Source organism: Psammomys obesus, unplaced genomic scaffold (genome assembly GCF_907164565.1).
Source record: "Psammomys obesus unplaced genomic scaffold, mPsaObe1.curated_primary_1811, whole genome shotgun sequence".
Classification (NCBI taxonomy): domain Eukaryota; kingdom Metazoa; phylum Chordata; class Mammalia; order Rodentia; family Muridae; genus Psammomys; species Psammomys obesus.
In genome coordinates, this window is record NW_026596034.1 from 2,350,772 (window position 1) to 2,362,824 (window position 12,053).

Sequence of the window (12,053 nt, forward strand, 5' to 3'; positions counted from 1 at the left end):
TAGTTAGCCCTGGCTGTCCTGGTCTCCCTTTGTAGACCAGGCAGGCCTTGAACTCACAAAGATCCTCCTGCCTCTGCCTTATGTGTGTCAGGATTAAAGGTGTGCACCACTATGCCCAGTATGTGTGTTTATTTAAAAACAGCTTTCTGTTTTCCTGAGACAGCCAGGCTCTAATAGATACTCCTGTCCTTCTAGCCAACAAAATATTAGCTTTACTAGGCTCAGGCTGAAGTGTGGAGAAAAGATAAGCTAACTCACTGACAAAGGTCTTAAGCTTCCCCAGCCTGGTACAGCAGACACGAAGCCTTTTATAGTCTCAGGCTATAAAAGAAAGCTAACTAAGCCTGGGTGCATGCCTGAGCCAAAAGCATCATTCCTCTATGGTTCCTGATTCAAGTTCCTGCCTTGAGCTCCTGCTCTGACTTTCCTCAATGGCTGCAGTGATCTGAAACTCTTTCCATTCACGTAGGATCACAACAACAAGAATGAAACTAGAACAGGAATAAGTAAATAGCTCAGGAAATCCAGTCAGAGAGGGAAAAGGGGCCACTTTGTCACAAGTGACATAGTTGCACAACACTGTAATGCATCCCTTCCCTGACTGGTACCCAGTACCTGTATTTTTTTTTTTTTTTCTTGATGTCTTTCCAACTGAAGCTTGTTTTTATCACCCAGAAATGTCAGAAAATTAATCCAGGCTCCACATTTAAGAAGAACCCACAAATAAGAACTGCTAAGAGTCATGGTTGTAAACACCCAGCTCTCTCACCCCTCTGATAAAATCTCTCTGAGGCCTGTTTCACAATGCAGCCATGGTTTCCCAGCCTTGCACAGGTATATCCCATGTCTGTGCTATAAATGCCTGGAGTTATCTTCAGTTGTTAATGTTAGGTCTCAAAGAAACCCTGAGACCTCACAGTCAGTGCCTGTGGCTCCTCCCAGCACTTCTCACCCCACCCCCACCCTAAACCTCTCTCTCCCAGGAGCTGGCCTTCCCTTCCCCCAGCTACACTTCCCTGCATAACTCAGCCATTTTGCCTACATGCTGTCTTGGGTCTCTTGGTTGCCATGTCTTTCTTGGTCTCTTGACTTGCTCTTGGCCTTTGGATCCATGACTTCTCTCTTGGTCCACTTGTCTTTACTATTCCTTTTTTGCTCCTCCCCAATCCTCCCACCCCTGTTCATGATCCAGTTCAGTCTGGATTCTTCAAGATAACTCTGCCTGTTCTCTCCCTCATATCTACAATAAAAACATCTCCTCAGCTATACCCAGGAGCAGTCATGCCCTTGTTTCCATTCATCTGGTACAGAAACCACAAGACTGGCATAAATGAGATCCATTCCAAGGGACTCAGCCTCTCAAAACCAAACCGCTGATTTGAGCCTTCTATGTACAGATCATTTGTTCCTGTGACTCTGCCACCCTCCATATTTGCTTCCAAATTCTCGAATCCACCTCTTCAGCTGCTTCTTGCCTCCACCTGCTCTAACCACACCTGCCATCTTCTCACTTGCTCTGTAAGTGTCCTCTCTCTGGCTGTTGGAGCCTCCTACACCGTCTGGAGCATCCACCACATGGACATCTCCTTACTAAGAAGCCTCTTACACCCCCGGGCCAACCAGGGAGCAACACTTCTGTGTCTCTCTCTATTGGAACCTTCCCCTTTCCCAAAAACCTCTCCCAGTCCACCTCTTCAGCAGTTTTCTCCTCTACCTGCTCTAACTCATTTCTCCACTCACAGTGGGTAAGTGCCATCCCAGAGCTGCCTGCTTTGTCTATTTCTACAAAAGCCACACTGGTGTACCAGGAAGCTCCTCTCCACTTACTGGGCCCCTATCACACAGAAAGAGACTTCTCTCCTCTGTGATTTGGAATATATCTCCCTGACAAGTCTCTCAATCCAAGTAGGGACACCCCAGATTGAAATTCTTGTCATGACACTCACTTCCTCTGGGCCCTTTATTCTCAGTTCCTTTCTGGGGCTTCCTTACCTCCCCTGGGAGCTACAGCCTTGCCATCCCTGGGATGGTGGTCCTGGGTTCTATAAGATACAAGCTCTGCAAGCCATAGGAAGCAAGCCAGTAATCAGCATCCATTCATGCCCTCTGTATCAGCCCCTGCCTGCAGGTTCCTGTCCTGACTTCCTTTGATGATGAACAGCAATATGGAAATATAAACCAAATAAACCCTTTCCTTTCCAACTTGCTTTTTGATCGTGGTGTTTTGTCACAGCAATAGAAACCCTAACCAAGACAGCAAGTAACTAAAAATAAGTAAAGTTTGTTTAGATCAGTTATACTTAATAGATAATGGTCTTCAAACTCTTCAGAGATCTGCTGCATTTAAACTGTTTAATTAAAAAGCAAACAAAAGAAGAACAACTTCTCATGATAGAAATGCCAGCTCCTACAAGTGGCTCTAAGGTCTCCAAAGAAGACAGTGGAGCATAGAAGACTCCACCTGGATTGTGATAATACTGACCACTGCCCCATGCGTCACCACTGCCAGGGTCCTGCCCAAACTCTGGACACTTTGGGTTGTCTGCCCACCTCTGCCTTGCCACAGCAGGTCAGTTTTCCCAGGTTCCTCTTCCCCAGGAAAATCTCTGAGACCTTCCAGGTCTGGCAGCTAAAGATGCAATGCAGTCCTGTGTGGCAGCCAAAGACCTATGACCACCGACCCAAACAAAGCTATCAAGACCAAGGGAACCTAACATAACCATCCAGGTCGTAGTAAGTCTTTGCCATTAGAATTGATACATAGGCCATGTGGAGATTATACTTCCTGTTATAAGTTATCCTCTCAGATCTCTAATGATATTGATGGCAAACTGTAACTTTATGTTAACAGTATCAGGCACCAAGCATAAAGGCCCCCCCCCCCAAAAAAAGGCTGCAGCTGCCTGTTCACTTCCATTCAAATGTAAAATCAAGCTACTAGTTTTCCAGTTGGAAGACTTCACTCTGAAAGTGAGAAACTCACAAACCAGATTTCAACATTTTTTTTCTATTCTTTCCAATAAATGTTCTCAATCACCTGTGTTTCATGGTAAATGATTAGATGGAAAAAGAAAAGATATAAATTTTATGTGTGTTGTAAGGATCTAAGAAAATAAATGCAAGCTGTAAAAGTCTGTGGTATGTTTCAGATTTCTTCCCTTTTCTGCACTGTTGATATACTAAGACTTCAAAAGTTCAGAGTTTTAGCAATCATGGGGTTCTGATATAGCCCTGGTAAAGCACTGACCACTACTAGCATAGTCACAAGCTCAAAATTTTTAATTTCCTTTCATTGTCTTTCTAAATATAGAAACAGTGCTTCTTCTCATTGGGCTGAGACCATCTCTGTCCAATCTATATCCAGCCCTCTGAATAGAGGAAAGAGTATTAATGATTTTATCCCAGAGGCATTTCCTAGGTCTCTCAAGCTTTTACTATGAATCGAAGGCACACTACTACTTTATCTAAAATGTGGATTTCAATACAGATTACAAACAGTGGTTAATGCTAATATATCCAAAACTTTTAGCTCTCTTTGGTAAACTTAAAAAATTCATGTAAGCTTTAGGAAGTCGACTTGGTTCTACCTCTCACAGGTCAAAGGGACTTCAGATAAGTACTCCTATCAATCAACAGCCTATTCCCCCCTTGTCTGTTCCTGAAGATGAACTCTCTCTCTCTCTCTCTCTCTCTCTCTCTCCCTCTATTCCTCCCTCCCTCCCCACTTTCCCTCTCTCCCTTCCCACCCCATCCATCCTCATTTTCATTCAGTAACTAGAAGCCAGCTCCAAATGTAGCACAACCTCAGATGAGTGGCTTTCTTTTGTTCCTGACAACATTTCCCAAATTGTGCTCCTAAGAGTATCAGTGTAGGATGGATAGCCCAAGCCCCTCCCAGAACAAGTCTCCTCCCTCCCTCCCCACAGTACTCACAGCATGTAGGTGATAACTCCCACACTCCACATGTCTGTTGGGAATGAGACGAATTCATAGTTAACAACTTCTGGGGCCAGGAACTCTGGAGTACCAAAGTTCACCTTTAGCTTCTCCCGAGGTTTGTATCTGAGAAAAACAGAGAGAGTTCAAAGCACCATGGGAGAAAATAAGTGGATGCAGATGTGGACCCTAGAAAGAAATTTTCCCGCTTGTCAGGTATGCTGCCTGAGCCCCATACTCACACTACACAGCAGTTTCCCAGGGAAACACTGCACTTAGACATGCCTTCCAGCCTTTCTACGTTGGTGGTAGACCAGAAAGCGACAGTCCTTCTGGCCATTTCCAGTCTGAAGATGAGAGGAGACCAATATATCTCACTTGGTGTACAACCACATGAATAAGTACAGATGGGGCAGATGCTTCCAGTGAGTGAGCGCACAGTGTGCTAGAGGGACCATAGTGAGAAAAGGGATGCTGGGAGAGGCGGCCCATAACTGTGATCCCAGCACCCGGGAAGGCAGAAGCAGTCTGATCTATGTAAGTTCCAAGGCCAGCCTGGTCTACAAAGTGAGTCAAGGCCAGCCAAGGCTACCAAAAAACTAAATAAATAAACTGTCTCAAAAAAGAGGGGGGGTGGTCATTTATCAACATTCATGAGGGAAATATAAAGTAAAACTATGATGTGGTTCCTCATGCACATATCAATGTCTGCAGTACGAAAACACACACGCACACTCCTGAGGGAGGGCTGAGGGTATACAAGTGTCAGCTAGAATGTAGACATCCAGATCCTTTATGCAGTGTAAGTAAGGAATGGGAGATGGAGCAGACAGTGCTGAAAACAGACGCGAGCGGGTGTGGTATCTTAAACTGTGACGCAGCAGGACAGAGATGAGTTTGAGACCAGGATAAGTTACGGATAAGTTACACAATGAGTTAAAGCAAGCTTGAGTGACAGACTTTGTCTTAACAAAACAAAATCCAGAGATAAAAAATAAAATAAAATAAAAAATAGAGTTATGTGATCTAGCAGTTTTTGAGCATGTATTCAAAAGACTTAAAGTAGAGGTCCAGGAGACAGTTCTGTCTTGTTTTCACATGTTGTGTCCTGAAATATGACATCCCTCCACTACAAGTAGAGAGACCTCGAAATCAGTTCCACTCCACTGATGCTGGGGCTGGCCATAAGAGTTGCTTTAGTCAATGGAAGGTGAGTGAAAAATTTCACTTGGCCAATACCAAGCTCGGCCATAACTGCTCCTAAGTCTCTGCCACAAGAAAAGAATGAGAGACACAGTGCCTGTCTGGCCTCCCTGAGGGGCTAGAGAGACAGCTCATTGGTTAAGACCCAGGTTCAACTGCCAGAGCCCATTTGGTGGCTCACAACCATATGTAACTCCAGTTCCAGGGGATCCAATGCCTTCTTCTGGCCTCTGTGGGCCCTGTGCACATGTACACAGACATACACAGAGGCAAAACACCCTGAAAAAATAATGAACAATGAATAAATAGTAAAACTAAACTGAGTCAGCTCAATGATCTCAAATAATGGTTTTTGGGTAAACATTTCAAATTAGCTGTCCAGTTTTTGTTATTGTTTTTTAAGACTTGATCTTTAGTAATAGCCAAGTTTGGTGACATAGATACTGATTTTTCCAGGCTAGTGTCAAGGGACCTTAATGAAGTTACTGAGTGGTAAGATTCAGTGGCCTGTCAGATAACATTCAAACTTCTGGGCCTAACATTCAGGATTCCTCTTTAATGTTCTCCTATACTGTGTTCTTCTCAGATTGGCTTGCTCATACTCTCACATCTGTTCTCAGGGGACAACTAATGCCATCTGCCCTGATTCCCCTCTACAGCTCCTGTTCACACTGGTTCTGACCCTCAGAAGATCACAAAATCTGATTGTGTTCATCAGTTTGCAAAAACCAAAAAATATTAAGAATCAACCCTGTATCTCCACTTCCCTCCTCTTCTGAGCTGATAGCTAAACATTCGCCAGCATCGTCGCTGCCTGCACATACAAACCCTGTCCGCGAAAGCCTTCCCTCCCACCACAAGCTTCTAGTGGTTGCTTCTTGCTCTGAATTCAGTGTGTCACTGTAAATGGTCATGTGACAGTTGGTCCTCTGGCATTCAAGAGTATCCTGCAAAGCTTGTATGTACATTCCAATAAGTGCAACATTATACCACAAGGATCCAAAAGGGGAGCCTTGGGGGATAAAGCTTATTTAGCTATTATGGCTTTGCAGAGGGCCAGAGGACAAACAGATACATTGTGCTTCTATGGCCTTGTACTTCAAGGAGTGGGGGACAAAGTGAGTACCGACAAAAGTCTAGAAAGGTCTGCTGGGGGCAAATGGTGAAAATGAGAAATGGGCTGAAAAGCACCACTCTCTTGTATAAGACACACATATGTGCAAAATAACCCCTATTTTAGAAGACCTCCTTTAGGAAACAGTGAAGCAGGTTTTCTACACTATAGGCTGAATGTGATTTTCAAGTGTGTAGTGGGGATTAAACTGTTCACTGAAGGTGGTGGGGTGACAAACTCCGTTACAGCAACAGCATGGGGGGCAATAAAACTCACTCCTACAAACAGGTAACACACCAGCCAGGGATGAAGTGACCCCCAAAGCCTCCCAGTGGAGTTCAGGCTGTGCCTGGAAGCGCGGGGGTGGGGGTGGGGGCAGAAGCCAAAGGCTGACCTGGCTCTGCTTCTGTGTGGGTGATGGGGGAAGGGGAGGATGTTAGCAGCTCAGAGAGCAACAAAGACAGCTCCTTGTGGGAAACAAGACGACAGAGAAATCTTTCCACAGAGCCATACGCACATAATCCTAGTACCCAGGCGACTGAAGAAGTAAGATCACAAGTTTGAGGCCAGCCAAGGGTTACATAATAAGACCTTGTCTCAAAAATAAACAAGTAAAGAGAGCTTTGTGGCGCACATGCTATAATCCCAGCATAAGTGGGTGGAGGCAGGAAGAGCAAGACTTCAAGGTCAGAGCAGCTTTGCTGCAGAACAAGTGTGAGGCCAGACTGAGCTACCTAAAACTGGCTCCCCACACTCCACCCCACCCCCAAAAAACAGCAGGAAGGAAGGGGGTAAGGAGGGAGGAGAGAAAAGAAAAGGGAAATGTTGGAAAAACTTCAAAAAGAGTTGAAATTCAACTATATTATATTCAGAACTACTCAGAAAATGTGGGATTCCCAAAGAAGAGTCAGTTTAAATTGTATACAACAACTATTTAATGTACTGAAACTGGAGAACCTAACAGAGTTTGCTACCCATCTTAATTCCCATTTACCTCTTACAACTACCCCATATGAGCAAGAGTGTCACTGTGCCACTACTGTACTTTAGAATTTCTTTACTGGCTCCAGATCAACTTATCATGGCATGACCCTATCCTATCACATAGGTGTTTCCATATGTAAGTTAGGTATTCTTAGAGTGCAAGGATGGTGGTGGACATCCTGAGTAGTTTAGTCCCTAGCAGAATGGAGAACTGATGGAATTCAGTCTGCTTTTAACCTGCTCATTAGTCCCCTATAACTATTTTCTTCTGCTTAGACAGGTGGTTCAAAGTACAGTTAATTCCACAATCTTCTAGGGCAAATAGAGCCTGTACAACAAACCCACTGCATTAATAGCAAGCTGAAGGCCACCAGTCTTTGTGTAAGAACTTTCTTGTATCCATCCCCAAACCTTAAAAAAATGTTAGATCTCAGACAGGTAATTATACTCAAGAGAGCTAGCAATGCTACTGAAGAAGGAATTTTGTCAGAGTATCACGACCCTTACCTTCTAGCCAGCCCAAAGTCAATGATCTTAATTTGATGTCCTGTCTGGTTGACACACAGAATGTTCTCCGGCTGGAAGAGGAAAGGAGGGGAAAGCATTTTTACCATTATTACCCTGGCTAAGGAAGCCTACAGCTCTCATACTTACTGTCCACAAGCCTCAGTTTCCCAGACTCCAAGGAAAGTAAATGGCTCAGGGTAGTCATAGGGGCTAGACAAATAGTAAAAATACTGAGTTGCACTAATGATACAGTCGTTGGCATAGGGGGCTGGAGAAATGGCTCAGTGGTTAAGAGCATGTGCTGCTCTTGTGGAGAACCTGAGTTCAATTCCCAGCCCCCATGCTGGAAGTTCACAACTATCTGTAACTCCAGCTCTAGTGCATCTGACACCATCTTTTGGTCTCCATGGAAAACTGCAATCAAATGCACATTCTCTTTCTCTCTCACACACACATACACTCACACACAAAAAATTAAAAACATTTAAAAACAAAAGGTATTGGTATGGACCGTGAGAAAGGGGAACTTTTGCCATGGAAAGCAAGACCTTGCTCAGTACCACCTGCTGCTCACCAAGAAGGAAGCGGACACAGAGCTTCTCAGTCTTCAAGAGAAGTCAAAGATCCAGGCAGTATGAAGACTCCATGTTTTAAAATGTTGACAATGACATGATCGTCATTGACACGAATTGTCATATCAATGACATGAATGTCAACAAACAGGCATCATGTGAGCATGCCTCTGTGATGGAGACTCAGCCCATGAATTGCCTATGTAAGACAAATGCTCTGGGATAGTGCTTCTCATCACTGGCTTCACTTTAGAATAAAAAGAGCTATGTTTATTTTATTTATTTATGGTTTTGGAGACAAGGTCCTCATGTATCCCATACTGGCCTTAAGTTTGCTGTACAGTCAAGAATGGTCTTTAGCTTTTTTTTTTTTTCTGAAACAGGGTTTCTCTGTGTTGCCTTGGCCATCCTGGAACTGCCTTGGCCATCCTGGAACTCACTCTGTAGACCAGGATGACCTCAAACTCAGAGCAATCTGCCTGCCTCTGCTTCCCAGAGTGCTGGGATTCTGGGATTACATGCACGTGCCACTGTTCTGGCTGGTCATTAACTTCTGATCCTTCTGCCTCTAGCTCTGAATGCTGGAATTACACACGTATGCCATCCCACCCAGTTTCATGGGCTACCCATGCTCAAACCTAGGGCTTTGTGCATGCTAGCCAAGCACTCTACCACTGAGCCTCATTCCCAGAACATCATCAGGGAAGTTAAAAAATCAAAACAAAACCCAGTGCTCAGGTCCCCGGAATTTCAGGAATGAGACTAAAGCAACATTGGTCTTGTTACAGAGAATAGGGCTAGTGAGATGTGGTTCATAAGCCTCCATCCCAGCATTCAGAAGGCTAAAACAGGGAGTGTTGCAAATTTGAGGCCAGCCTGAACTACGTAGTGAAACCCTCATCTCAGAAAAAGGGAGAAGGGAGCCAGGCATGGTGGCCCACACCTTTAATCCTGGCACTTGGAGGCAGAGGTAGGTGGATCTCTGAGTTCGACTGCCAGCTTGTTCTACAAAGTCCAGGACAGCCAGGGCTGTGATACAGAGAAACCTTGTCTCTAAAAGTAGAAAAAGAAAGAAAGAGAGAGAGAGGAAGAGAGGAAGGAAGGAAGGAAGAAAGAGGAAGGAAAGAAGGAAGGAAGGAAAGAAAGAAGGAAGGAAGGAGGGAAGGAAGGAGGGAGGAAGAAGCAGTTGGGGACGTAGATCAGGGGTCAAGCACTTGCCTGGAGTGCAAAGGTACAACTCTCAGCAGACACCTGCAATTTTGCAGTGATGACTACGACCAGGCATGGGATTGGAATGGTGGCCTTGACACGGGATGCTGGGAAGATACTTGCCAGGGCCCGGCACAGCACTGACCTTGAGGTCCAGGTGCAGGATGTAATGCTGGTGCAGGTAGTGCACGCCCTCACAGATCTGCCTCGTGAACAAGACCACATCCAGTTCAGTCAGGTGGCACTTCTCGTCTGTGATCCGGTCAAAGAGCTCACCTCCATCCACACTGCCAGAGAAAAGCGGGAGGTGGGGGTCAGACTGGGGAGCCCTCGGAGAGGCTGAGAGTCCAGGTATGCCTAAGGATACCCAAGGCTGGTGCAAAGGGCTCCCGAATGCTGTATGGCGTGTTAGCATATTCCCAGCAGAAGATTTTCCTAGAACCTGGAAATCTGTGAAGGGACTGTGGCCAGCATGGCTCAGGCAGGCTTTGCCCTGTACCTCATTCTCTCTGTCTTGCTAAAAACCATTAGATTACATTCCTAAAGCTAGCCACCAAAGTCTATTCCCTTATGTGGCCACGTCTTCCTCCTCCTGAGGCTAACTACCAAGGTCCAGCTATTGAAGTCCAGCAAACAAAAGCCTCCTCTAATTTACATGGCCAATCAAAATACACCACCGCATCACCGCATTCTGGCCCATTCTAACAGACCTCCCCTTTTTCTCTTATTAAAAGTTACATCATTTGCTGCTGATTTTCTGCCTGAGTCAGAAAGCAGCCACTTTAACTTTTCTTTCCTGCTTGATAGCATCTCTCTATTTGGGTGTGGTTTGTGCCTAACTCAAGGTCTGAAAAGAAACCCCACTATTCAAGGTCTCCTAACATTGATGTCATGACTCAAATGGACCAGTAACCAACCCCTTTTTAAACATTCCAGTCCTCCTGATGCCCCATTCCCTCATCCAACAGTAGCTGATTGGTAGCTTCCCCAACCCTAGCTGTCCTAAATAGTCCCCAGGTTATCGGGTGAAAGCCATCGAGTGTCTGGTGTCTCACTCTGTCCTGTGGGAGTGGGGAGGCTGCACCCACCATGACCATCACTGGTTACGGTGGACTCCCACAGACCGGCTGCTAGCTAGGCACATTTCATCCAGTCTGGTTTCCCTCTTGGTGATTGCACTGCTGGAATCCTGTGTTCTATGCCCCTTCCCACTCCGAAAATCCTGTCAACAGTTCTAAGATGCCTATTCTGACCCACTGGAGTTTCTCTCTTGGTGATGGAGCCTGGATGATGACCCACTCCCTCCCAGAGATCACCCCTCAGTCTCTGAAGATACACAGGGATGCTTGGTGTCTCCACTCAGGCCCCCCTACCACCAAGGAGGCGCCCTCCATTCCAACTGACTCGCCTTCAGTATGTCTCCTCCAGAATCTCAAATGGCTGACACTCTCAGACATCAAGTCTCCTAAATTAGTTCACTATAGTGCCCAGGCATGGCCTCTATATCCACTGGATAATCCAGCTAAGCGGCCACTTAACAGCTCTCTGGATCCAAATATTATTCCGGATCTTCACAATGTTTGTGAGCACACAGGAAGATCCTTTAAGTTTCTGCTTTCGCTTCTATCTGCTTCAAGCTTTCTGCATGACCCCTATGCTCTCTGACCTTTCCCAAACTCCACTGTAACCCTTTGCTCCCATTTAGCCCTCTGCACCCTGCAGAAATACTGACTACCAGGCACTCTGTCCACCAGCTGCTGCGCTGCCCATGCAGCATGCCCTCCCCTGTGGTACAGCCCAAGGTGAGGCAAACCCACAGCTTCACAGGCCATCCTGTGCCCCAGCTGCTCCATCCACTGCCAAATCCCTACTGCCTACAGGTGCCAAAGACACCCCCCTTCCTTCCAGCCCGCCTGAGCTCTGGCAAGGCTCCAGCAGCCTCCCTCCTTCTCCCTGGTAAACCCCCTTCTCCTCAACCATCCAGCCAGGCCACATTCAATCTCACATCAGCACCACCCACTCTGCATCTGTCCAGATATGAGGTGTCAGTTCTTAAGTACAGAGCCTATCCGCCTCCCCAACACTGGCTGGTCACACCCATCCTCCAGGAACTGCACTTCCCTTAGACCCAAGTCTGGGCTACAGCAACCCCCTTTGGGGCCTTTAGGGCCTTTGAGATGTCCCTACTATCCCTCGGGTTCCTCAGATTCCTCCTGGAAGTTCTGTAATGTCCTTAGGCCCCTGCAGGGCTACTGCAACACCCCAACCCCACCCTCCCCCCTGGGTCCCAAAGCTTGTTCAAGGGGCACCACTGCAATAGTCCCTCCTCCTCCTCACTTGCAGTGGTTCCAAAAAGCCCCCCCCCCCCCCCCCCCCCCCCCTCCACCTCCTCTCCCCCCCCTCCCAAAGCCAAATTCTCCACTGTGGATAACCAAATGAGCTACAGTACAATTTACAACCTTGTAATAACACCTCCCTCAGCCCAGGCCCTTGCTGGTTTCCCAACTTATTAACCCCTTCCTGTCCTT

At 46.3% G+C, this 12,053-nt stretch overlaps 1 protein-coding gene across 2 annotated transcripts in view; it reads right to left on the reverse strand.

Annotated features, from left to right (window-relative positions):
- Nucleotides 1-12,053, reverse strand: part of Mylk3 (myosin light chain kinase 3) — a 54,839-nt gene that overhangs the window by 6,823 nt on the left and 35,963 nt on the right. Inside the window, exons 8-10 of one of the 2 annotated variants that reach the window (XM_055621221.1) lie at nt 9,671-9,812; nt 7,745-7,815; nt 3,934-4,062 (exon numbers count right to left, since the gene is read on the reverse strand). In XM_055621221.1, the coding sequence (XP_055477196.1) occupies nt 3,934-4,062; nt 7,745-7,815; nt 9,671-9,812 (342 nt within the window). Of the gene's footprint in view, nt 1-3,933; nt 4,063-5,008; nt 5,419-7,744; nt 7,816-9,670; nt 9,813-12,053 lie in introns of those variants that run through there. The other variant, XM_055621222.1, reaches the window with a different exon arrangement.